The sequence below is a fragment of the Pteropus medius genome, unplaced genomic scaffold (genome assembly GCF_902729225.1).
Source record: "Pteropus medius unplaced genomic scaffold, Ma_sr-lr_union100, whole genome shotgun sequence".
Classification (NCBI taxonomy): domain Eukaryota; kingdom Metazoa; phylum Chordata; class Mammalia; order Chiroptera; family Pteropodidae; genus Pteropus; species Pteropus medius.
In genome coordinates, this window is record NW_024349801.1 from 1 (window position 1) to 27851 (window position 27851).

A 27851-nucleotide genomic window follows, 5' to 3' on the forward strand; every position below is an offset into this window, starting at 1 on the left:
CCATCCCTGTAGTTCAAGTGAAGTCTGCTTGCCACTTACAGCAGTGAATCCATTTTCCTGTTTAACACATTTACTTATGTTTGAAAAATGAATCCATTACAATAATCATTAATGACGGTGCATAGAAATGTGCCTCTTGGGATGTAAACAGACAGCAGGCCCTAAGTTACTCTCCAGCATGCCACCTATTTGCTCTCGTCATAGTTCTGATCACCTTTGGGACTTATTTATTCATTGTTCCTCAGCTGGCTTGCTTCTTAACTTCATTCTAGCCTCCTTCCAGTGTCGTTCAGAGAGGTCTTTCCCGGTTGTCCTATCTAAATTCCCCCCACCCCCAATCTTTGTAGTCATCTCACTCTGTTGTTTTCCAAGCCCTTAGGGGTAATATTTAGTTTCTTGTCAGTCTTTCCCCAATGAGCTCCTTTTCTTTACCCTAGCCGGAGGCCTAGAACCTGTATCGGGTGTTCATTAAGTGGTTGATGAATGAAGACTACTCGCTAGGGCTCCAGTCATACTTAGGTTAAATCTAAACCCCCCACCATGGCTAGACCAGAGGTACCTAGGTTCAAATTTTGCCCCTTCTCATTAGACATACAACTCTGGGCGACTTGATTTTGAGCTTCTGTTTGCTGATTGTGAAATGGAGACAGTGATTATATTTACTTCATGGGCTGCAGAGTGGTTAATGAAATTCACAAACACATCTAGCAGTGACATGTGCTGGGCACTGCAGTGTTTGCTTTATGAACATTTTTTCTTCAATTCCCACAACCACCTGGTGAAGTAGAAACTATCATATTTTATTATTATTATTTTAGAGATATTTTATATTTAGAAGTATCATATTGATGTGGAACTTGAGACTCAAAGAAATTAGCATGTGTTGGTTCAAAAGGCTGGATTTAAACCTTGGGAGTCTAGCTCTAGACCTAGAAACTTGAGTTGCTTTAACAGCATCTAAAGCCCTCAGGTACAGGCAAACAGTGTGGACCAGTAAGGTTCAGCTGTTATCATTATTGGAATTATTAATAATATCATTATTGGAATTATTTTTATGAAACTTTTTGAACATCCCAGAGCACTCACTGTCAGCTTCTCACAGTCCACATGAGATTATTATTTTGTGTCACTCTCCAATGGCTTCACATATAGGAGGTTTTCCCTCCCACACCTTTGTATTCTGCCAAAGGCACCATTTACTTCTCTCTTGAGCCCAGCACAGAGCTCATTTCTCAAGAGGTACTCAGTGATTCAGGCCTTGGGTCTCTCTGGACTTTTGTCACTAATCAAGCTGTATGCTCTACTTTCAGTAGGTGTACGGTCACCCCACCATCTCTGTTTGACTTTCTAGGCATTGGTATCATTTGAAGATGTGGCCGTGACCTTCAGTAGGGAGGAATGGGGACAGCTGGACCTGGACCAGAAGACCTTATACCAGGAGGTGATGCTGGAGACTTGTGGCTTCCTGGTCTCACTGGGTAAGGCCTCATCTCTCTCCCATGTTGGACCCACAATCTCACTCATTCCATCCTCTCTCTCTAAGCATGGCTGGTAGAGAAGACTTCAGCAACCCACCTTCCCTTCTCCCTATAGCCTCAGCGTGTTCTGGTATAACCTCCTCTTGCTTGGTTTCCCTGTGCGTGTGTCAGGGATCATTTTATAAGAAACAGTTCTTCTCCACGCTTTTACCCAAGTGTCCAGCACAAGCGGGCCTCCTTCTGATGTCCTTTTTCCAGATTCCCATAAGAGGGAAATGATTGATTGAGCTTGATTGGGTCAGATGTCCCCCCAGCCCAGTTAGCAGGACCTGTGGATAAGGGGAGGTTCTCCAAGAAGGGGGTGAATCAGTCAGACCAGAAGGTTGGTCATCATTGCTACTGGTTCTAAGAAACACAATCTCAGTTAAAAAACTTCTTTGGCCCCTGGTATCTGCATAGTTATCCCTTATTTCCCAAGGCCTATGCCTTGTTTCTCTGCTTCTACAGGAGTTAATTTTAGAGGATGCACTGACACATTTTCAAATGGCAGTGATGGGCATCTGAGAAAGCTGTTTCTCTTTCCTTTCCTGCCTCTTGATTGTTGTTGAGAGAGTCTGGGCTTTGTGCTACATCTTTAACACCCCCATGGCTATTGGCTCATTTCCCTTCAGCAGACAGAACAGCAGCAGGGCTCACAAACTTGAGCAGGCAGCACAAGCTTGCTGGGACTACGATTATTTTGATCTTATCATATTTTTATAGTATTCTTTCATTTAGCCCAAGTGAACTAATATCTTTAAAATGCTTAGAAATAAAACTGGGAACATAGTAAATGTTGCATGTGTATTTGTTATATAAAATAAATTAATAAATCCCAAATGTTCTTCCACGTAAATCTTAAACGTCCAGTTTACCCAGAAAGCAGTCTGAATACAAATTAAATGGAGGCCTGAGGTCTCCCTTTTCCCCGATGTCCAAATAGTTACCTCTGACAGGGCTCTCCCAGCATCATATCTATATAGTCTCTCCCAGGAGGTCAGTCATCACTGCAGTAAATGCTGTGTTATTTTATGACAATTGTGATTAGTTGTTGAAAGGAAAAATATGGGGAACAATATTCCAGGTGGAGGGACCGACACAAGTCAAGTCTCTGGGGGATAGTGAGCTCAGTTCCTTACAGAGATGAAGGAAGGTCTCATTTACAGTTTGTACTACCCCATCACTGAGCTCAGTGCCAGGCATATATGAGACATCAGTGAAATTTTGCTAAATGACAACTGGACGCATTCTGGCTTGTAGTACAGGATTTCTACTCAAAGCTTCTGTGGGTACTGGTGCCGAAGTCATTGACTTCTCTGCATAATTTGTTTGGCTGCACGTACCGAAAAACCACCTCAGACAGATTTCAACCTGAAAAAAGTTTATTGCTTCACCGAACGAGAAGCCCTGAGGTGGTGCTAGCTCCTGGATTGGTAGTTGCCAGCCCAGTTCCCTCCCTGTCTGCCTTTTCTCCTTGTTCCAGGTCATCAGGCCAGAATCCTTGAAGTAGGCACAGGATGATGCACCAGCACATAGGGCTGCCGGTCTCCACATTTGGCCTTATCTTCCCAACCTGGACTAAAGGCTTTTTCTTCAGAATAGATAGCAGTTTTAGGTCACAGCTTACCTCAGACAACTATCAGTAGATGCCATTCACCAGTTAATTTAGTCTAGTTAATTTCGTCTTGTTTTTAGCTGCCCATGGTTACCAGAATCACCTGGGGTACTTTAAAAACTATCAAGACTCAGTCCTTATGCCCAGAGGTTTGGTTCAATTTGTTCTGTGTTCAGAACCAGACATCTCTAGGTAGTTCTGATGCATGAGGAGATTGAATCCTACTGATTTAATTAGAGAAAATCTTCTGGAAGAAGGAGTCTCCTTTCTGGAGTTTCATAGTAGTGTGTTATAAGTGCATACTCCTGTATACTTCAGACTTTGCTTTTTGTATTTGCCTTTATACCCATGCTTCACTTATTTCTACATGCACAGGGCAGCTGGTTCCCATTCCAGAGCTGATATACTTCCTGGAGCCTTGGCAAAAACTATGGACAGTGAAGAGAGATCTCTCCAAAAGCACCTGTACAGGTAAGTGACTGAGAGTCTGGCAGGTGAGTGTCATGGCAGTTGGCAGGTGATCACTGTGTCTGAAATTCCACAGGCGGCAGTTTCTTTTTGTGGTCTTCCTGTGTGGTCATGGAGCACTTTGATCTGTGTTTCCCCTGTTTGCCCACCCCCATCACACTCTTTGGGGTTGAAATGTAGTATATTAGATAAGAAACATGCTCTAAATGTTTAGCCACTCACCAGCCTCATGACCCTAGGGAGGTTGCATGATCTCTCTGTGCTTTTAGTATACAAATTAGGCTGAGTTAATGCTACCTGCTTTAAAAGGTAAACTGTAAAATCTTGGTGGGTCAACAGATTCATGAGTTTTTTTTCTCATCATGTCATGTTTAATGCGGTTTAGCCGGGGAACTCCGTACCATATTATCCAAGGATTTATTTTTTTTAATCCAGGGATCAAGGTGCATTATATTGTCAATATATGACTTTAAGGTTGCCCGGGCATCATATAGCTGACCAAGAAGAATAGAAGGGAAGTAGTCATAGCCACTTGCATGCACACATCACTTCCATTCACATTCCATGGACAAGAACTGGGCACTAGGCTGCATGTTGTATCAGACTGAGAAATGTGGTTTAGCTTCGTGCCCAAGCAGAAGCCATGAGTATGATGCACATACACTCAGTCTCCTTAACTTAGCCTACGTTAGAAAAACAGTAATAACAGTTACTGTATCTTTGGATTGTTCGAGAATGTAATTAGATAACACTGCTTATCACTGCTTGACCCAAAGTAAGTGGTGCGACAAAAGTTACTATTAGTAATATTCATGTACTATTAATCATAATGAATAGCGACATCTCAAACTTCTTTCCAGATTCAGAAAAGACAGTCCTTTTTTCTTTTAAAGAATACTACCTACAATTACACTTTGCATCCCACTCTTTTCTACCTTTCCATTCAATCATTTATGTATACATCCACGCATGCATATATTCATCCATCCATTTGTGAATCAGATATTCAGAAGGAATCTCTAGTCCTGTTATCTTCTTGCCCTCCTGTCTTGTAAAACAGCAAGGGGACATTTGCCCTTGTCTGCCCCACATCTGGACTGCTGAGGGCAGCTGGAACCATCAGGTGTGTGAATCGGCACCAAGGCAGATTCATGATCTCTCCCCTCTAGTGTCCCTTCAGGCTGTTCAGTCAGCCATTGAGCGTTTCTGGCCATCGTCTTCTCAGTCCCTCAGAGTCAAACTTCGCCCCTTCACCCCTCTCCACAACTGCATGTCTTTACTTAAATGTTGCAAAGGCACCTCACACCCACCATGCCTAAAAAGGACCTCATTTTGAATTAATGGCCTTGTCATTCAATAAGTCGAGAAAGCCAGTAACAAACTTGGACAGCCTCTCAACACCTCTATCTTCATCATACCCAATATCCAGCCATCACCAAAAACTCGATCATATCTCATTTTACATATCTCCTGAACCTATCACCTTTACCAGTTCTGTCAGTTCCAGCACAAGCTATCATCATCTTGCCCGCGTGATGCTAACAAATTCCTAACTGGTCTTCCCATATCTGCCCCTTGCCTCTCTTCAGCTCTATGTCTCACATTCACTTTCCCATCCACTCACACCTTATTCCAAATATCACCATCTCCCTAGCCACTGATATCTTGGCATACGAGTGACTTCATGTTGAAAATAAAGGCTACGCACTTGCTTTTCTTGCTCTTTTACTCTCACTGACTCATCCCTACGGCTTCCTTCTCATCTCTGAGTAAGAGTTCTCATCCCCGGCCATGGCTTATTCTCCCCGCAGAGTCTAGATGAGACCTTCACCTGCCTTCTCAGGTGTGTTAGTTAACTATTGCTGTGTAGCAGTATTACCGCAAACATAGCAGCTTAACCCGTCACTCATTTATCATCTCTCGTCTGTGGATCAGAAGTCCAAACACAGCTTAGGTGGGTCCTCTGCAAAGCTGCAGTAATCAGCAGCTCACGATGTGTCAGCTCACGTCTTCAAATCAAGTAAGGGTGTGAGAGACTCCAGAAAGGGAAATGCTACACATATACGTTATCTCCTTCATTCTGTCACCTTTGTCATATTCTATTCTTCAGAAGCAAATCAAGGTCCTGCCAGCATTTAGGCAGAGGGGATCAGAAAAGTGTGTGAACACCATGAGGCAGGGATTGTGAGAAGCCATACATGATTCTGTCTCCTGCATCAGGGGACATGCTTCTTCACTTACTTCCTACCTCTTCTATATCTTCCTCTTCTCTCTACGCAACATAAAAAACATGGTGAAGTTTCTGACACTTGGGAGAAACATAAAACAAAAAGTGTTCTTGGCTTTCCAACAGCATCTGAACATTGACTCTGCTTGACCTAAAAACCAAGCTTCTTGGAGGAGATTTCTCATTCTCGGAAGAGACATTTACACAGGACTTCTAGACCTCCCCTGTACTATTGTTTATGATTTTCTTTCATTTTTATACTGAGGCGTAATTTACACATAGTGAATGTACAGATCTTAAAGGTTCATATGAACCAGAGTACCCAGCACACAGATCAAGAAATACTAAATGCTCAGCACCTCACAGGCTTCTTATGCTCCCTCCTTGTCAATATCCCCTTCTACAAAAGTGTTTAAACTCTCACCATTGATTAGTTTTAAAGGCTTATAAATGGAACCCCACAGTACATAATACTCTGTCATGTCTGTCTTCTTTTGATGATCATTATGACTGTGAGATTCAGTCATGTGGTTTGGTTGCATACATTTGGAGGTCATTTATTACTGTGCAATATCTCAGTGAACAGATTGCATATACTTGTTGATAGGCATTTGGTCTGCATTTTCAAAATATGAAGAATGCTGCTATGCATAGTCTTGATTATAGTTGGCTACAAGCACACATTTCTGTTGGGAATATTCATATGAGTGGCTATCTGAATCATGATATAGATAATGATTAGCTTTAATAAAAACCACCAAACTGTTTCAAAGTGACTGCACTGTTTCACATTCCCACCAGCCATGTGTAAGAATCCTCATTGATCCACCTACTGTTGAGCAAATGGAATCTTCTCCTTTACTCTTTGAGGCCCAGTAGTGGTGTTTCTCAGCACCTCAGCGCTGAAAATGTTCTTAGGTTGCTGTTGACATTCTGATTGTCAAATGCAACAGCTATAATAATGATAGTGATCTACAGTTTACTGAACAGTTGCCATGCACTGTTGCTAATTGGTTTACATGCTTTTTCTCGTGTAACATTGTTATGGACCGAATGTTTGTACTCTCTCAAAAATCATGGGTTGAAGCCCTTACCCCCAATGGGATCATGTTAGGAGGTGGGGCCTTTGGGAGGAATTGAGTTTATATGTGGTCATGAGGGTGGAGCCCCAATGACGGGATTAGTGACCTTATAAGAAGAGGAGGAGACCATGGCCTTTCCTAGGTGGGTTGCTCACTGGAGGAGAGAGGGGAGAGCTCTCTGGTGTCTCTTATAAAGACAGTAGCCCTATCAGATCGGGGCCCTAACTTTATGACCTCATTTAACCTTAATTTCTTCTCTAATGGCCCTATCTTCAAATACACATTTGAGGTTAGGGCTTCAACACATGAATTTGGGGAGAACACAAACATTCAGTTCATAACAGAAAGCTAAATTATTTCCCCCAAGAACACCTAGCTTGGTAGAGGCAGAATTGGAACTGAGATATTCTAGCTTCACACACCACACTTTCAACCATGATGATATACTGCCTGTCAACTCAGTAAATACTTTTCCCACATTATTTATCATGCCTGTCCTTTGTAACATTTTGCTCTTGTTTTCTCTTTCTTCTGACTTGACCTTCACCATCATCATGTTTACTCAAATCCTTTCTTCAACGTTAGCTTCAGCAAGAATCTCACAGCCCTTACTTTTTAGTCTATACACTTTCTCTTGGTGAACTCACTCATGTTTATACCATCAACTTCAGCCCAAGTGTGTTAGATTCCATAGTGTAGACACAATGGCTAATGCGCACTGATTGCTTACTTGGTGCCTGGCACCTTACTAAGCACTGTATATGCACTCCTACTTCATCCTCATGACAGACCTCTCAGAAGGCTAAAGGAATTTGAATGACTAGCTAAAGGCCGCAGAACTAGGGTGAGATATTGCTGGAGTTTCAGACTGGGGTCTTTATCTCAGAGATCCTAAAGATAATTACAATAAATACTGCGTAGGTCCTCTAACTTTTATAATTGCCCTGGGGCAGACAGATTTAGAAAAACCAGCAATTGTGATTTATGATACTATTATGATTAGTCAATGCATGTCCCATTATTTTAGTTCATTTTATTCATGTATTTGTTTATTCTACTTTAAAAGATTGTAATGAATACCTGCAAGCCATTCACCTAAGTATAAGAAAGTTATCTACTCCCTCCATCTATCTATCAGTGTATTTCTTTCCTTTTCCATTCCTATGATGCCTCCCTACATAGACAACCATTTTATTTTGGATTTATTATTCCATTACTTTAGGAAGGTTTGTTATTCCAGATTTGTTTTTTGGATACAGATGAGGTTATTCATATATTGTATTTCTCTTTTTCAGTTTTGATAATTTGAGTCTTTTAAGGAATTTATCAACTTCATCTAATTATTCTATTACTCTTTAAGTTGGTTTTATCTTAAAATGGTAAATATCATCTCATGTATATATTTTACCACAGTCAAAAATACTAAAAATAAATTTAAGATATGTACATATCATTTTTATAATGCCATTAAAAACTGATCTCTCAAAAAATATTTTGTTTCATCATACTTGTGTATGTGCATATGTTGCTTCTTTATTTGAACATTATAAAAAGTATATCATAGTTTATATTGTCTTAAAAGATTTGTACTTTTTTCTCAACAGTATATTACTAAGGTTCATGATATATGTAGCTATCGCTCACTCATTTTTTTCCTTCTGTATTCAGTTACATGAATGTAACACAACGTATTCATCCATTTTCATGGGCATTTTCTTGTTTTCAGTTTTTTTGTACCCACAAACAGTACTGTCATGAAAATTCACATGACTTGTGCACGTGTGTAGGAATTTCTCTTAGTAACGTTCCTAGGATTGGAATTTGGGGATTCTAAGGTAAGCAAAATGAGAACTTTACTCGATGATGCCCTGTTGTTGTCTAAAATGGTTATTTATACATATTTATACACCACCTGCATTGTATGAACAAGTCCATGAATCTACATCCTCTCCAACACTTGACATTGTCAGATTCTTAAGTTTTTTCAGTCAGGTGAGTATAAAATGTTTTTTTATAGATGCTTTATAATAATCTTCATCTAGATGTTTTCAGTTTTATGTCTGTTCACCTAGTCTTTACTCAGACACAGTAAATTTGGTATGTCTACCCAGTGGCTTCTTATCCTCCCCCACTTTTACACAGGTCAGAATCTGTTGCTCTTCTGTCCCTGCCTGCCTTTTCATGCTCATCTCCACCATCCTGTCATCCACTACTTTGTCTGGCTTTCAGCAGTCTCTTAAGACTCTGAACCTTTGTACTTTGCTGCAATTTCCCTCCTGATTCCTCTGTCTGGGACTTTCTACTCTCCTATAGAAATAAGTCCATATAGCACCTTTTCCAGGTAGCCCCCACTGACCTCTGTCTGTCTCTCATCTGGGCCAAATTAGGTGCACCTTCCCTGTGCTGTCATAGCACCATGAAAAAACCTCTTTTAGAGTACAGTCATTACACACAATGTAGGCATTACTCTACCCACCTTCCCCCATTCTGGAGATTGAGGAGGAGTCTACAGTCCAGATTCTCTATGCCCTGCCCCAGCTTCACCTCTTAGATTTCCTTTTGAAAATTTCAAGAGTCCAAGGATCAGTAAAGAAAGAAATTGTAAACCCGGGTTCAAGAGATGTGAAAAGCAGCAGGCATTAGAAGCTGCTTTTTCATCTTCATTCTTCCGCTAAGGTAGTGATTTTGTTTATTCTTTGTTGACATCACTAATACATACCTCTTTTGTATTGGACTTTCTCCAGGTGAAAAAGCAAAACTTGAGACCAAAGAGCCTCCTGCCTCACAGCTGGCCTTCACTGAGGAAGCCGCTTTTAAGGAAGGAGTGACACAGAGAGCCTCAAGGGATTCCAGGTTGGGGCAAGTGAGGGATCAGGAAAAACTATCGGAAATGCAGGAAGAGAGCTTAAGGCCAGGAACAGACCCCCACCAGGAGACATGCCATAGGAAGCTCAGCCATAAACATGATGATTTGGAGACAGATGATAGTCTGTGTTTAAGGGGATTAAAGGAACAAGTCACTACACAAGATGTTCTGCATGAACATGATTCCCAAGGACCAGGGAAAGACTCTATGGCTGGTGCGAGAAATAACCTCTACAAATGCAAGGAATGTGGAAAGGGGTTTAGCAAGAATTGGATTCTTATTCAGCATCAACAGATTCATGCTGGAATGAAGCCCTATGAATGCAATGAATGTGGGAAAGCCTGTCGGTATATGGCTGATTTTATTCGACATATGAGGTTTCATACTGGGGAAAAACCATACAAGTGTATCGAATGTGGGAAGGCCTTCAAACGAAGGTCTCACCTCACAGAGCACCAGCGTATTCACACTGGAGATAAGCCCTATGCGTGCAAAGAATGTGGTAAAGCTTTCACCCACCGCTCCACTTTCATCCAGCATAATATGACCCACACGGGAGAAAAACCCTTTTGGTGCAAAGAATGTGGAAAAGCCTTTTGCCTCAACTCATCTTTCACTCAACACATGAGGATTCACACTGGAGAGAAACCCTATGAGTGCAACGAATGTGGCAAGGCCTTTACTTATCGTGCCACTTTTATCAGGCATAAGAGGACCCACACTGGAGAGAAGCCCTTTGAGTGCAGACAATGTGGCAAAGCCTTTTGTGACAGCTCTTCCTTAATTCAACACATGAGGATTCATACTAGCGAGAAGCCCTATGAGTGCAGGGAATGTGGAAAGGCTTTTACACACCACTCTGTTTTTATCCGACATAACAGGACACACAGTGGAGAAAACCCATTGGAGTGTAAAGAATGTGCAAAAGTCTTTTACTATAGCTCTTCCTTTAATCGACACATGAGGATTCACACTGGAGAAAAGCCCTATGTATGCAGAGAATGCGGAAAAGCCTTTACTCAACCTGCAAATTTTGTTCGGCATAATAGGATCCACACTGGAGAAAAACCCTATGAGTGCAAAGAATGTGAAAAAGCCTTTTGTGACAACTTTGCCTTAACTCAGCACATGAGAACTCACACTGGAGAGAAACCTTTTGAATGCAGTGAATGTGGAAAGGTCTTCAGCCACAGTTCATCTTTCACTCACCATCGAAAGATTCATACCAGAGTTTAAAAGGTGTAGGAAGGTTTTTTCGAGTGTGTTCACCTCAGTCAATTTTGGTGAACTCTTCCGGTGAAATACCTTTCCTTTTGAATATAACTAAAGATGAATATTAACTAATATTCTACTTTTGATAGAGCTGCAGGATGTGTGATGGGCAGTTCACTGTGTGGATAAACCTCTGGAGCGCCCAGCTCAGGTAAACAAACGCAGGGAGGCAGCCAAAATGAGTCAAACATGTAGTGTTTAGAAGTTTGAGAAATTCTAACCAAAATGTAAAACAGTCAACTACAAAATTTTTAGAAAACGAGAAAATCTTTTGTGTTCCTGCTGAAATCATCCCATGGTTTCATAGAAAAATTAGAACTGAATCCAAATTCCCATGGTGCCCTATTTATGCATCTGGTCCTCTTACCACTCCATCAATTATCAATTGCTATTCTCTCAGTCAAGCCATACTAGCCTTGACCTGGTTCTTCCTGGTTCTTGCCAGCCTCACGGCCTTAGATATGCGGTTCTCTTTTCCTGGACTGCTATTCCCCTCCTTCAAACTTAGCTAGGGCTCCTGCATGTTGCTTGGGTCTGCATATCACCTTGCTCACATTCCTCAAGGGAAAGACATGAAAATGTTGGAATAATGAGTACTTTTAATAAATGTTGGCAGGGCTGTCCTTAGTGGTCAACTCTCCTGACTCTGGATGTTATTACACACACACACACACACAGAGGCAATGAGGGCTTTTTATCTTTCATACCCCAGTCACCCCACCTCAAAATGACAGATTGTTATCAGCATGGCAGGGAAATTAGAAGCTACACACACTATTTCCTTTCCCTTCTACATCTCCCTCTCTACCTCTCCTTTTAAAATATTCTCCAGATGGATCTGTAAGATAAACATGGGAAGAGTTATTGTTTACATTTTTCCTAAATGCCTGATAACCACTGGGTCTCTCTCGTGGATAAATCTCAGGTGTAGTGTAAGGCTCTAGGCTGGGTCAGTTTCTCAAATGACCCTTTAGATGACAAGTGATTACCTGCCACAAAAAGCTTTCACAGGGATGACAATTATAATGTTTATCTTCAGAATTAATTATCAGATACTGAGTAAGATACTTCTCAGGCCAAAAAAGTATCACAAATAGTTAATCTTTAATTTTTTTTTTCCTAGGAATTCTTTACGTGACTGTACTGAATAGCATAGTGTATGTATTCACAGTGTTGGGCAGTGTTTCTGTTTTATTGTCTGAGTACTGTACATATGTACTGTTTGTGTGTATGACTGACAGTTAAAGCAGTACAATAAAAGAGTACATTACCAAAATGATTTAATTGAAATATTTTATTATAATGAAATACTGCATATAATTTATTTGTAAGAAACATATGTTAAATAAGGTGTCTTTAAACAGAAAAAAAAAAGTCCATAAAAGATAACATACCAATTGGTGGTTGTGACCAGAGGCTCTCAGGAACCCAAAGCTGTATTTCCCCAAAGTGGCAATGGTTCAGTATTTACTATTCTGCCTTTGGATTGTTTTTTCTTCTTCTTTATCTCCTGTTATTGATTTATTACCTTTTTTGAGTTTGGCAATTGATTTAGAGTTTATGATTTACATCAGAGGTTGGAGACTTTCTCTCTAATTGGCCAAACAGTAAATATTTTAGGCCAGGAGACAAAATCAAAGATATCATGTTAGCACATATATAACAATTGAGAAAAGGAATTTCTATACATTTTTAATTCTTTTTTCTTTTAAAAATTTATATTAAATTATGGCTAACATACAATATTCCATTAGTTTCAGGTATACACCATAGTTATTCAACATTTATACACCTAAAGAAGTGATCATCATGATGCATTTTGAATTTAAAAAACTCAAAATATAATAATGATTATATGTTTTTCTAATATAGGTATACCAATGTGATGAATATTATTTTAGGGGGAGCTAACATTTCACTTAACTAGAGATAAAAGTTACTATTTCCTATCAAAATAGGTTACAAATGTTCATCTGTTAATGCAAAGCTGAATTTACCTACTTCATTTTTTTAAAAATTTGCAATGAATTTTAATCCAATGCAATATAACACTCATAAAATGTTACTATCTATTTCATATTTTAAAATGTCTCTATACAGACATCAGTGCTGTCAAATACTGACAGTAGTCCATAAGCATACAATTTAAATAGAGCACATTTATCACTTGGGGGACAGGTATAGAATTCCATTAGATTCTTCTCTTGACATTTGCCTTTTTCGTGTAATTACACTGCAGATTACTTCCAATTCAGGTGATTTCCTATCAAAGTGAAAATTTCTCAGTGGCACAGTTAAATGGATTTTTAAATAAGGAAATTTTCTTTGCACTTGCCTCAAGGTCTGAAAATCAATGAGGGAATTGTAGTTTGAGTTTGGGAAATACGTCAAATACAAACGTGTGTTCAGTGAATTTCTCCTTGTTATAACTATTGTCGGCACGAGACGTGTATAAAGCTGCTGATAATAATGTGATTGAAACAAGGTTAATTTTTGATGAAAAGACTTTACTGCAGTTTAACTTTTACGTGTAAGTACGTGTTGCCTTGTAATTTTAGGTTGAATTTATTAGGAACCATCAAGTTAGAAGCAAAACCTAATTTCCAGGTATACAGTGTTGAGTAATAGTGGTTGAAAGTAATTCTTCTCATTCAGAAAATTTTATTCTTGGCGCTAAGTTTAAAAATCATAATAAACTGCCACTACTAAGCAACCGAACTTCCTGTATCATGGAACAATTCAGAATACTCAGTTTATTTCGGCCAAAATTCCTGGAACTGATAATGGTTAAGGCCATGTGAATGAATAAAACCATTGACATTACTTGCTTACAGACACAATAGATTCAAATATTTTTCACAAAGTACCTGCTGTGATATTTCATTGTAAAGTTCCTTATTTTTCTGACCATTTTTTGTGTTTATCTAGTAATGTTAATTTATTTTTATTACAGCTATAACATTATTGCATACTAAGCACAATGTCATCTAATTCGATGACAAAATAACTGACCGTTGTGCCTTAAAAGCATGACAATTGAAGTCCACTTTTCTGTTCTTATTTTGACAGGATGGATGTACATTGGTAACAGAAATAAAACATAATGCCAGGGTAGGAAACATAGCGTGTCATTCGACCTGCTTTTAAGTTAAAACTGCATCACTGCAGCTGTTGGGCACACGCGGCATTGTGATGCAGTGAGAGTGCCACGTGCCATTTCTTCCATAACCTCTCACCTCTGCCACTGAAGTACCTAAATAGCCATAGACAATATATAAGTTAGAATGTGGCTAGAATCTACTAAGACTTTTTTATGGAAATATTCGAATTTCAAATAATTTTCACATGTCATGAAGTGGTACTCCTCGATTTTTTTCTAAGCATTTAATGTGTAAAAATCATTCTAAGCTCATAAGCCATGTAAAAACAGGTGGTAGACAAAGTTTGGCCCCTGAGTTACAGTATGTTGACCCCTGATATGCATCTTTATTACGGTCTACTCTCAGTGATATTAAACTACTTCACACAGAGCATAAAAACAACAGTATATTTCTGTTTATTGCCTCCTGTTCTTTGTGCCGTTACTGGATGTTTACTTCTCCATGTCATACACCCCACAACAAATGGTTATGATTCTTTAAACAGTTGATTATCTTTTAAAGAGACGTAAATGTCAATAAACAAAATCTTTATTTTTCCCAGGTAGTGACTGTGTCTGGTGCTCTTCATTCTTTTGGTTTTCCTTTGGCATTTCAAGTACCATTTTTCTGGAAGGAAAATCACATTTTCTATAGTAAAAGTATGCTGGCACTGAATTTTTTCAATCTTTGTATAGTACATGAAATTGCCTTTATTTCACTTTGCTTTTGAAATGTATTTCCCAGGTCATTTCTTCTGACATTTTAAAGTTATTCAACTATATTGTGCATTTTTGCCAACAAGAAATATGCTGTTATCTTTTTCCCACTGAAATATCTCCCTTCTCTCCCCAGTTGCAGTTAAGATTTTCTGTTTGTCACTGGATTAAGCAACTGTTTATGATGTGCCTTGGTGATATTCTCTTGAGCTTGACATTCATTGAACTTTGTTTTGTGGGTGTATAGTTTCCAACAATTTGGAAATATTTCCAGCATTATTTTTTTCAAATGGTTCTCTGTCCCTCTACCTCTCTTTCAGGGCCTTCTGTTATATGTGTATTAGTCCTTTTGAAGTCTCATAGCTCACTAATTTTTTTTAGTTTTTTCTCTTAGTTTTATTTTGAAGTTTCTACTACTGCATCCAGTTTCCTAATATTTCCTTCTGCGATGTTCACTCTGTGCTTAGTCCCATCCAGTGTATTGTATATCATAAGTTATAATTTTTATCTCTTCCTTATATCTTTCATATCTCTAACGTATTCAGTCTTTTGGCTTCTTGGACATATGGAGTACCTCTTTGTGTTTTAATGTCTTCTACTTTTACTGTCTGTAATAATGTACCTGTTTTGAATGATTGATTTTTCTTATTTGGGATTATATTTTCCTGCTTCTGTATATCACTGTTTGTTTTTTGTTGGATGTCACAGTGATTTAGGAGCATTTTTGTATTCCTGTAAATTTTCTAGTGGGGAGATTGACGTTCTTGCAAAAAATTACTTTTGAACAAATGTAAACTGACAACTCTGGCAATGCTTATAAAAGGTAAAATCCTTCGAAGGGCCATCAAGAATTCTCAATCCTCTGCATTTCGGCCCCTGTGGGTCTGTCCTCATGTATGTGTCATGGGGGCTCAAGTGATCACTGTGATTGGCTTTTATGTTTTTAATAAAATGGATCCTTATCATGGCTACACCATTTGTATGAATAATCGTAATTTTTCCGTCCTATTTGCATTGGGTAGATGTTGTGTCTGATAAATGGAAGCATAACTTCAATTTCTCCACAACACTTATTTCCTTTTTCCTATTGTAGACATCCTAGTGGTATGAAGTGGTACCTCACTGTGGTTTTGATTTGCTTTTCCTTAATGACTAATTATGTTGACCATTTTTTCAGGTGCTTATTAGCCGTTTATATGTCTTCTTTGGAGATATGCCTATTGCTAGTATTTCTAATGTTTTACATCCATATTCATAAGGGATATTGGTCTGTAAGTTACTTGTGTCTTTGTCTGATTTTGGTATTAAGGCAATTCTGGCATCATAGAATGAGTTAGGAAATGTTGCCTTTTCTTCAATTTTTTTCAGAAATTGTCCTTTCTCCTTGAATGGTCTTGGCATCCATGTTGAAAATTAATTGGCCATATATGTGAAGGATTATTTCTGGGTTCTCTATTCTATTCTATTGGTCTGTATGTCTGTTATGTTAGTACCATACTGTTGTAATTACTGTAGCATTATAATACATTTTAAAGTTGAGTAGTATGAGTCCTCAAACTTTACTCTTCTTTTTAAGGTTTGTTTTGACTATTTGGGGCCCTTTGCAATTCCATATGAATTTGGGGATTGACTTTCAGATTTCTGCAAAAATAAAAAGGCTGTTGGAATTTTGATAGAGATTGCATTGAATCCGTATGTATCTTTGTTAGCACCGACATCTTAGCAATTTTGTCTTACTTTCTTTTGAACATGAGGTATCTTTCCATTTTTTAGGGTCTTCTTTAATTTCATGCAGTTTTTTTAGTTTTCACTTACAAGTCTTTCACTTTGGTTAAATTCATTACTAGATAATCTTGTAGGCACTACTGTAAATGAGTTTCCTCATTTCCTTTTGAGGTTGTTCGTTGCTGTTCTATAAATTCACAAATGATTTGGGGATATTGATTTTTCCTGCAATATTGCTTAGTTCATTTATTAGCCTTATTAGTTTTTGTGAGTTCTTTGGGATTCTCTTTATATAGGACCATGTCATCCGCAAAGAGATAGTGTTACAACTACCTTTCCATTTAATAAAAGAACATACCCAGTAACTTACACTGCCAAACACCCCATTGTTTGCTTTATGAATATTATGTCTTTAATTCTCACAACTACTTGGAAGAGTGAGGATTTTTTTTTTTAATACAAAAATCAAGGCTTGACAAATGAAGCAACTTCACCAGGGCAAGTGTCAGTCTCACAGGCTGATTCAAACCCAAGAATTTGGGTCCAGAGCTGGGAACACTTAATTTCTTGAATGATGCATAAAAATACTCAGTATACAGTGCAAGTGTACAGTATACAGTGCAGGTACATACCCATGAGGCTCAGCTGCTGCTGCTAACCATATTATGGTTAGAATTCTTTCCCTATTCTGTATCTTTATTTTTGATTAAATTTATTGGGGTGACATTGGTTAATAAAATTGTATAAGTTTCAAGTGTACAATTCAATGTCATATGTATATTATATTGTTTTCACCACCCAAAGTCAAATTTCCCTTTGTCATCATATATTTGACCCTCTTTACCTAGTCAATATCTTTAATGTCAGAGCTCTTTACTTTCTGTGCCGCTCAAGCCACACCACCTTTTCATTGTCTTTCATCAGTGGCTCCTTTATAGGCAGTTTTTGTCTCTTTAACAAAATTGCATCCTGTTTAAAGACAGTGTCTGACTCCCCCTTAATGCTCAGCACAGAGCATCTCCCAGAAAGTACTCAATGAAATATGCTCTAGTTCTTTCAGGGTTTTTACCAATGACTGCACAACATTCTGCACATCTGACTAGTCCGAGGCTACTGAAGCTACTTGGACTTTCCAGGCATCAGCGACCTTCAATGACATGGTCATAACCTCTTTTCAGGAACAGTGAGGGCAGCTGCACTCAGCCCAGACAATCCGGTACTAACTGATGCTGAAGTCTTTCATGCCTCTCATCTCATGAGCTAAAGCCTCACTTCTCCTCCATATGAGGACCTGAGGCCTCCTTCATTCTGCCCTTTCTCCAAACCACCTCTGTAAGGCACCCTCCCGCCTTCCTGCAGCCCTGCTGTGTTCTTGTCTTACCTTCTATAAGGTGCTCGTCGCCTCAGAGCATTTTGGGTAATAAATATATTCCCCCTCAAAATGGCTAAAAGACCAAAGGAGAATTTGTTGGAAGGGGATGGGAGTGTCTTGTAAGAACCCCATAAAAAGTGAAACAGTAAGCAGAAAAGAGTGACAGGTGATAGGAAGACCTACTAGAAGATGTAACATTTGAGACCAGAATGACGAAACAGCCATATAAATAATGCTGATGAAAATAGCTAATACTCATTGAATGTTTTTTGAGGTGCCAGCCATCGTAAGCATTTTACACCAGTTAACTCATTTAACCATCATAATAATACTATGAGATAGGTGTTATTATCACCATTTTACAGATGGGGAAACTGAAGCATGGTGAAGTAATCTGTCCAATGTCATACAAAACCTGTATACATGCAACTTGGATACATACCCAAGGACCTTGGCTGCAGAGGCTATGTTCTTGATACACACATACACGTGTGCATGCACATGCACTTTTGAGCTGAAAGGTGTAGAGTATGTCTTATTTATCTGGTCCACAGTAGATGCTCCAGAAGTGATTGACATGACTGAGCATGATTTTCCATCGATATCATAACATTATGATCTCAGCCTAATATTTTACCATAACAAGGTAATATACTTATTGCTTTCTTAAAACCTTCACTATTTATTTAAAACTCTAGTGTCACTGTGAAGACATTTTAAATAAAATGTTGTAAAACATTATGTGTATGCTCATGCTTTTTAAGTGGCAAAGTACAGGTATTTGGATACATCCTCTAATAACAAAATAACAAGATGGCATAAAACTGTGTAGTGAAAGCAAATTAAATCTGAGGAATTAAAGAACTACTTCATCTTTGCAGCACCAATGCTTGGGAGAGCAGAGGGACAGAGAGTGAGAGAAACAGAAAGCTACTGACATTATCCCACAGCAGGCATTCCTTCTCTCTCTCTCCTCTCTCTCCATATATATCTATAGATCTATATAGATATCTATGTCTATATCTATAGGTATATATAAATGAGAGAGATCCATAATTATACCAGCTCTTAAACTTTGATACCATGCCCTGTTTCCTCATCCTTCAACATTCCCTAGAATTTCAAAATCTCATGACTACAAAGGAAAGATAAATCTTTGCTTAATATTAAAAATTCATCATTCCATTCCAAACTGACTCTATTGAGAATTGCTACGGAATGTGCCTTCACCTCTTAGTTTTCAGTTACAGTAGCATATGTACTGGAGTAAGAGGATATTTTGTCTAAAGTCAGAAACCCTATCACTCAGTCCACACCAGTATTATATCATTGATATAATATTCCTATTTAAAATAATTTCTTATTGACAATTATCAAACACCAAAGAACATAATCTGAAATATAAACTACATGAACTGCCATTTACCTGCAAGTGTCCACATAATCCTAGTCATTGATCTGTTACCCTTCTAGTCACAAGATGGGAAAACATGGGAGCCAGTAAGACAATTCTATTTATCCACAACTTAGAATATTTGAAGCCATCCTCCTTACAAACCATAATTATCTGTCAAGGTTCAGTGGAGTAAACAAAAATTCTCTTAAGCATTTCGAGACATGTACTGCAGAAAATTAATGCTTTCAAAAGTGGTAGGCAGGCTGGAGAAGTAATGGAGACAGCTCTAAACTATTAATTTCAAGGTAAACCCCCTATAACTATGATCCAGGGATTGAGAAGTGACTGCTGTTGTTACTAAGTGATGCTGCCAGCAATAATACCTCAAAGCTACAAAACTTGAAACCAGACGCTGGATTATAGGAGTCCAATATAGATTATTGTAGCAAACATGACAGAACTTGTCTGCTCTGCCTAGAATGACCCCCAGAGTGTGTGTGCTCAAAGCTACATAATTAGTACTCATCCCTTAAGATTCAGATTAAAAAGCACATCCACAGTTACGCCTGTTCTGATTTTAGTATGTTGTTTCTTGGTTATGTTCTCACAGTACTTGTAAAACTTAAAATGTATGAATTAATCCAACTTGAAATGGACTGTGAATTATCCTTACCAAAATAATAATATTCTTAGCACAGAGATCAAGCTTTTTCCATAGGTCTGCTAGTCTTCCATAAAAGGCTATAGTAAGGCTGGTCTTAATTCTTCAAGACAAAATTAGTAGGAAATTTTGCAAGAAATATCAATGTCACAGTGAAAGAGTTCATTATATACAAATGATTTTATTAGAGACCAAGAATTTTATTCACACCACTTTTTATTTCTTTTGCAGCTTTAATTTTCCAACTTTATAACATTTACTGGATCCACTGGGTGACTAAATATCTTCACATGCCAACTAAAGATCATTTCTATGTAGGACTCAAGTAAAATTGCAAGCTACTGCTGTAAGAAATGTATATTCACTTATAATATGCTTGTCTGCTCTTCTGTGGAACTGTTTACAAATGGCATCATTGCAAAGATTTACACATAATTCCTACATCCTTCAGGTTGTTCTAGCATTAATTTTCTGATGTCTAGAAAAATAAGAACTTAGTGAACACTTTGCTCCATTTCTTACATAAGCTTTCTCTTCAGTGTGAGTTCTCTGATGTAGAATGAGGGATGCACTCCAACTGAAGGACCTTCCACAACTTTTATATTCATACTGTTTCTCTCCTGTACATGTTTATACATGTTTTATGAGTCACACTGCCTAAACTTTCTCATAATTGTTACATATATGTAACAGTAAATACAGTGTGGATTTATTTATGTCAATTAAGGGATTAATACTGGCCAAAGGCATTCTCACATTTATTGCCTTCATGATTCCTCTACAGTGTGAATTCTGATGAACAATAAGGCTTGTACCTCTGCTAAAGACCTCCCCCATTACATTCATCACATTCGTAAGACTTTTCTCCGATATAAATTTTCTGATAATGAATCAGGGAGGATCAATGGCTGAAGTGTATTATTACAAATACTGCATTCATACAGTTTCTCTCTTATATGATCTTTCACATGTATAGTGATTCACATGTCCTAAAGGCTTTTCCACACTTATTGCACTACTGAGTTTCTCTCCATTATGTATTCTCTGATGCGCAGTAAGATTTGAGCCTTTGCTAAAAGCTTTCCCACATTCATTACATTTATATGGCTTTTCTCCAGTATGAATTCTCTGATGTACAGTAAGGTTTGAACTACAACTGAAGGTCTTCCCACATTTAATACATTCATAGGGTTTCTCTCCAGTATGAATTCTGTGATGTTGAAGCAGGGATGACCTATGACTGAAGGCTTTCCCACATATACTGCATTCATAAGGTTTCGATCTAGTGTGATTTCTCAAGTGCATATTCAGTGATTCAGGCTGGTTGAAGGACTTCCTGCATTTTTGACATTCAAAGGGTTTTTCTTCAGTATGAATACTCTGATGCTGAATAAGAAATGAGAGGCTATTGAAGACTTTCAGACATTTGTTGCATTCGAATTGTTTCTCTATCATGTGAATTCTTTGATGTCGAGTAAGGTGTGAACTACAGCAAAAGGCTTTTCCACATTCACTACATTCATAAGGTTTCTCTCCAGTATGAATTTTCTGATGGTGAATGAGAGATGACCTATGAATGAAGGCCTTCCCACATATTCGACACTCATAGAGTTTTTCTTGAGTATGAATTCTCAGATGTTCAATGAGATGTGAAACACGACTAAAAGACTTTCCACAGTGCATACATTCATATGGTTTCTCTCCAGTGTGAGTGCTTTGATGATTAGTAAGTGAGGAGACATGGCTAAAGGCCTTTCCACATTCAATACATTTATAAGGTTTCTCTCCACTATGGCTTATCTGGTGTCGAGTAAGGGATGAGCCATGGCTAAAAGTCTTCCCACATTCACGACATTCATAGGGTTTCTCTCCTGTATGAATTCTCCAATGGCGATTAAGGATTGATTGTTTGCCAAAGGCTTTCCCGCATTCACTGCATGTGTAGATTTTCTCTCTATTATAAGTCTGGTGAAGGGTAAGAGATTTCTTCTGGTTGAAGGCTGCCACACTTTCATTAGAATTCAAAAGTTTCTTCCCACCACTGACATTCTCATTTTTTATAAGTGATTTTTTCGGTAAACTCTTCTTAAATATATCATGTTTACGTGATTTCACTCCAGCAGACATTCTCTGTGGTTCAGAAAGAACAGACTTTAAATTTAAATAGAAGATGCTTCTAAATGTATTGTATTTGTCAACACTTTCCCCAGTGGGACTTTCTCTAAAGGTGAGAGTCACTGGTCTGAAATGCTCTACCTGATTTTCATGCTTCCCCTCCAACTTCTCTATATATTCCCAGTCCTTGTTAAAGTTTGAAAATTCATGACTTTTATAATTTTTTCTATTATTACCGTTTGGTGTGAATCTTCATCACAAATATCCTCCTTCACTGATAATTCTTTGTTTTCCCATTTTGATTCCCAACCTGAAATATATCAAGAAAGCAAAACACTGCTTTTTTGGTACTTCTTGAAAAGCAATTTCTATGGTAGAAATGGATTAAATTGGATTAAAATTAGATCTGTGTGAAATCATATTATTTATTGGACATTAGAAAATATTGTTTTTAGAGACCGTCTCATACATTCCTTACTTCCTTTAACATTTACATTCGTATTTGATCTTTGAAACTCAGCCTTAGTGGAAAACTGATTTTCTAATTGACAGCTTTCCTTAACCTAAAACTGTCGGTATATTTTTTAAGTGTACTTAAAAAGAGTAATTTGCCTTATTTTGTTTCAAATAAAATAACAATTTGAATGATCATGATGGCAGAAAACTCCACTTTTAATTTGATGACATGAGTAATACAAAATAATTTGGGATGGAGGAATGGTCATTTTGAAATCTAGGCTAAGGATCCCAAATTTTTGTCACATTTGGGAATCTCTGAAGACAGTCTCTCTAAAATATCCTAAAATGCCCCACTTCCCCACCGGGCACTTTCTACAAGCATCTTTAACAAAGACCTAATTTGCCTGATTCACCATAACTTACCTGGAAACATAGCTTTTGTCAGTTTTTTCTCCACCATCCAAGGTTCTTTCCCATCCTCCAATAAAGTGATCACATATGGCTTAGGTATAGAAAGACCTGCTTACAGGAAAAATATAGAACTTGTTTAAGCTGTGGACCTCAAGGAAAAGAAGCCATCATTACAAAAAGGACCAAAGGATGGTTTGAAGGATGTTCACTGAAACGGGAAGATAAGCTTCAGTCAGGGCACAACAGAACTACACATTTCCTTGGGAACATGGAATAGAAATTCAGCCATTTACTCAGGAGGGTCTCCATTAATTCAGAGTGGCAAATGGGAGATCTCCTCTACTGAGGTGGAGGGAGAGAGATGCTTACCTAGAGAGACCAGATTCTCATAATTCTGGACCATCACATCCTTGTATAAATTCCTCTGAGCAGAATCTAGCCATCGCCACTCTTCGTGAGAGAAGTCTATGGCCACATCACTAAATGTTACCTGAAACAGCAAATATACTAGGCTCACCCATAGCCCAGGCCTTTTCTGTCACTGGACAGGGGTCAAATTACCCTGGTTGAAGAAAGGGAATAAGATTCAGCAGTTGTGACATTAATCAGAACTCTGATCTAAGTTAAGTAATAATTGGATAATTATGTTCTTGGCATTGTTGTACAAAAGGGTGAGAGACAAATATAGGGCTTTGCTTCAGGAGGGTTAATTTGGGCAGAGAATAGAATTATAAAAATATTTAAAATCAGCATTCAACATTTGACAGCACATAGTCAAGTGTTTAGTAGTGTTTTTTATAGCTACATGCTAAGTAAATAATAAAAAATGATGATCCACTATGGTTAAAAAAAAAAAAGAAGAAGAATCCAATGGGTTCAGAAAAAAGACTTTTTTTATATCAGAGATAAACAAAAAGAAAAACATTTATGGTATATACTTAAACCCTGTATTAATAATCAATCTATAATTAAAATAATTTGCGACCCCTGGGCAAGAAGACTGAAGGATGGTTTCATGCCATAGGCGGACCTTGAGAAGGACTTTAAAATAAAGGTAAAGAATAAAAGGGCGAATTTCTAAGGCAATAGATTTCTCCTCAACAGTACCCATTCATGGTATTATTTAAAATAGCAAAACTTTAGAAAAAGCTTCGATGTTCAATAATAGCTTACTGGCTAGTCAAATTATATTATGTGTAAAAATGTACGCATGTAAAACGGCATTACTACTATCTTTCAATGGTGAAATAGATATTGTCTGGCTATGGTAAATTTTCACCCCACGAGTAGTTGATTCAACATTCTATTACTCTATTGGGATATTTTGCATGTATGTTTACCAGTGATACTAGCCTTTGGTTTCAAAGTAGGAATTTACCTTCGCTAGGTAATTGAAAAACCACATCTGCAAAGCAGAAAATCCTTTCTATGATATAGAAATGAGAAAGGTTTTATTGTTGAATAAGCATTAAACCAGACTGTAATGCATTTGACAGGCAATCATTAACAAGATTCTAAGGACAGAAAGAAATTTCACCCCTTCATAAAGCCACGCAGATAGAATCCATTACATATATGCTTTCAAAATAAATGATAATTTGTCCTCTACTAAGAGGATTTAATAGCATCATTTGCTACACATAGTTCATCCTAAATTCACCTGGTAATAAGAAAAATAAAACTTCTCATATCATTATGATAAGCAGGTAGTTAGAACTTGGAGCCAGGAGCCTGGGCTAAACTCCCACATAGGTAATTAATGGCACATCTTCCTTTTTGTTTGCATTTCAAAGAGATGGCTCCAAGGCCCTAAGAAAGACTTTACTGCCTTGTAAAACTGGCAGAGGCTTATTTTCCTTTGAAGAAGATTATGAGCATCTCAAGGGGACAGGGAAAAGATTTACAATTACAGATTTTTCTCAAGGAAATACTCTAAGGAAGGGCGAGAAGGTCTTTTTTCCCTTTTGGCACCAGGGAAAATTATTTTTTCCATTTGTATTTACTCTTGCCAACACTATATTAAATGCATAAAACACTATGTTTTATTCCACCGATGCAAAGATATTTCATATTTTAAGTTTTGAACACACTAATGAATAGCATTGTATTAAAAGTCTAGAGAAGAAAACTCATATAATCTCATTAATATTCTTTGCTCTTTATTTAGATAATGGTTTCTCAACCTTGACTCTTTGACATTTTAGGCTGGATAATTCTTATTTGTGGAGAGCTGTCCTGTGCATTGTAGGGTGTTCAGCAGCATCCCTAGCCTCTATCCATTAGATGTTAGTAGCAACTCCCCTCCTCCCCCAACATGGTTGTGACAACCAAATATATCTCTAAATATTACCAAATGTGCCCTAAGGGTAAGGTCAAGGGGAACAAAATCTCACATTTGAGAACAACTGCAGTTCCTTCAAAGACTCTCTTAGGCATCTCTACCTGTGCTCAAGGTGTTCTCTCAGTTCAGTATAACTTTGCTTCCACCTCTGCCTCCCAGGTACTACGGGCCACCAAAACCAGTTCCAGCCCTGCTTCCCCAGGGATGCTTCGCTTCTTTCTTCCCCTTCAATTGCCTGGGCAGCCAGGGATGTTCATTCATCTTTGTCCCCAGAAAAATTCAGGATATTTGTTCTAGTACCTATCTTAATTTCTTATGCTTTCTTACTTTTCTACCAGTCCTGTGCCACTTGATACAGTAGCCACTAGCCACATTTGGCTATATAAATTTAAATAAAAAATAAATTTTGGGGTGGCTCCATAGTGTAGAGGTTAGCACGTCTGCTTTACAAGCAGAAGGTCCTGGGTTCACGCCCCAGATGGAGCCATGGACCATACTCCGGGTGCACCGGGCCCCGGGTGCACCAGGCCCCGGGTGTGTGCTATGAGCGCATGGAGGGTGGCGGAGATGCCCCGACTTCAGAGATCCAGTTCTTAAGGGGAAACGGCAACATCCATGGGTCAGGGGTGGAGTGCCGGGGGGTGGGGAATTAAAGAGGGAATTAATAAAAAATAAATAAATTTTAAAATTCAGTTCCTCTGTCACTCTGGTCATAGTTCAAGTACTCAATAGTCACCATAGTCACATGGGGCTGGTGGCTACCGTACTGGGAGGCACACATTTAGAATATTTCTACCACTGTAGAAAAGTCTCTTAAACGGTACTGCACATGAGGTCTTGCATGTCAGTGTACACCCAACACTATGTAAAATTCTTCCTAACAGGTACTTCATAAATGTGTAGGAAATGAATCAATGAATGATTTTGGCAATCAGTTCACTTTAGCTTTTACTTTAAAAAAAATATTTTTTTTTCAATTCTAATTATCTAATACTCCCAAGAAACCAGACCTGGCCCAACATGCACATCTGCCACTCATACCTTGTCCTGTGCAGGCTTCATCTTCCACCCCATGATTCTGCCTATCATTTTTTCATCACTCATTCACTCAACAACTATTTACTAAGCATTTGTTTTGTGCCTGTTACCACCTTGGGTTAATAAAAAAGAAAAAAATCCCTCCCAGTGTGAGGAGACAAATAATGAGCATATTAATATACTAAACATATAGTCTATCAGCTAGTGAGTGATAAGCACTTTGACAAACAGCAGAACAGTGATGGAGGAGTGGAAGTGACAGTTCAAAGGTGACTGACAATTTTAAATACGTGTTCAGGGAAGCTTTACTGAGAAAGAACCATTGAGCAAAGACACAAAGAAAGTAAGAATGCAAGTTTGTGCACATCTAGGGAAAGAATACTCCAAGCAGATGAGACAGCAACTTCCAAGGCCTGGAGGCAGTAGCCAGTGTGGCTGGAGCCTACAGGGAACAAGGAGACAGAGAAGAAAGATGATATCAGAGAAGTAATAGCCTAAATGTACAAAGCTTTTTCAGTCACTACAGAACTCTGACTTCTATGCTGAGTTAGGGCCAGTGAACAGTTTTAAGCTGAAGAATAACAGGATTTATATAACAAGAGCATCTCTGTATTGAGAAGAGACTAAAGAGAGTCAAGGGCAGAAGCAGAGAATCCCACTAGGAGGCTACTGCAATAATCTAGGTTGCTTGGATCAGGGTGGCAGTGGTGGTGGTGGCGGTGATGGGGTAACCAATGATCAGATTCTGTTTATATCTTGTATATATTTTAGAACCAACTAGAGTGTCTGAATGTGAGCTATAAGAGAAAGGGAGGAAACGAGATGACTCCAAACATCACTTGAACAACTGAGAGGATTGATATACCATTGAGACTACATGACAGAGCTCTGACAACTATAAAGCAAATAACCTAAATCTCCAAACTTGAATTTTGAATTGTAATTTTAAAGTTTTGCTCAAGACTCTAAAAAGGCAGAAAACTGGCAGAAGAGAGGAGAAACTGAAAGACGATAGTATTTTGGAGTTTTTCTGTGGGCTCCATCCTTTGCTGTAATGAAAGGAATCATGAGTCCAATCTCTAAAAGGACTTTGTTAGGTGTGAACTGGTAGAGGAGCAAAGCAAACACTCAAGAATCCTGATAAGGTGTTCCAGGAAGATCTGGGGACATACCAACTTACCTGGAACATGATTTTGCAATTTCCAGTAGTCAATATAGTCCTCTTTCCAGGCTCTTGTCTTATAGAAGAGCAGTGTCCTGAGAAGGCAGATCAAGAACAGGAAAAAGCAGTCACGAAAATCAGGCTATCTTGCAGCTCTGTGACATGCCTAATGGAAAAGCAAAATGAGAATCATTTTCTAGGATTCCAATTTTTCCCTGTACTTAGAGAGTGTTCCTTGGCACGACATAACCATTTACCAGGTGCCACC

The 27851-nt window shown here is 38.3% G+C and overlaps 2 protein-coding genes across 3 annotated transcripts; one reads left to right on the forward strand and one right to left on the reverse strand.

Annotated features, from left to right (window-relative positions):
• The first annotated feature begins 6 nt into the window (after positions 1–6).
• On the forward strand, positions 7–15876 carry LOC120622840 (zinc finger protein 599-like). 2 transcript variants are annotated; one of them, XM_039888553.1, is made up of 3 exons: positions 7–1478; positions 3508–3603; positions 9654–15876. In XM_039888553.1, the coding sequence occupies exons 1-3, from the start codon at positions 1445–1447 to the stop codon at positions 11009–11011; spliced, it is 1488 nt and encodes a 495-aa protein (XP_039744487.1). In that variant the 5' UTR covers positions 7–1444; the 3' UTR covers positions 11012–15876. The 2 variants fall into 2 exon arrangements, with proteins under 2 accessions (XP_039744487.1, XP_039744488.1); XM_039888554.1 differs by having other exon boundaries at positions 3513–3603.
• A 4342-nt stretch (positions 15877–20218) lies between these two features.
• Positions 20219–27750, reverse strand: LOC120622839 (zinc finger protein 181-like). Its single transcript, XM_039888552.1, is given in 5 exon segments — positions 20219–22384; positions 22387–22482; positions 23055–23150; positions 23412–23532; positions 27602–27750. Coding segments are annotated over 5 exon segments (1713 nt in total). The 5' UTR covers positions 27611–27750; the 3' UTR covers positions 20219–20993.
• Between the last annotated feature and the right edge of the window lie 101 nt (positions 27751–27851).

Excerpts from the sequence above, each read along its gene's own strand:
- LOC120622840 (XM_039888553.1), top strand. The coding sequence starts at position 1,445 with ATGCTGGAGACTTGTGGCTTCCTGGTCTCACTGG. Across the intron at positions 1,479-3,507 it reads TGGCTTCCTGGTCTCACTGG|GGCAGCTGGTTCCCATTCCA; the intron begins GTAAGGCCTCAT and ends CTACATGCACAG. Across the intron at positions 3,604-9,653 it reads CTCCAAAAGCACCTGTACAG|GTGAAAAAGCAAAACTTGAG; the intron begins GTAAGTGACTGA and ends GACTTTCTCCAG.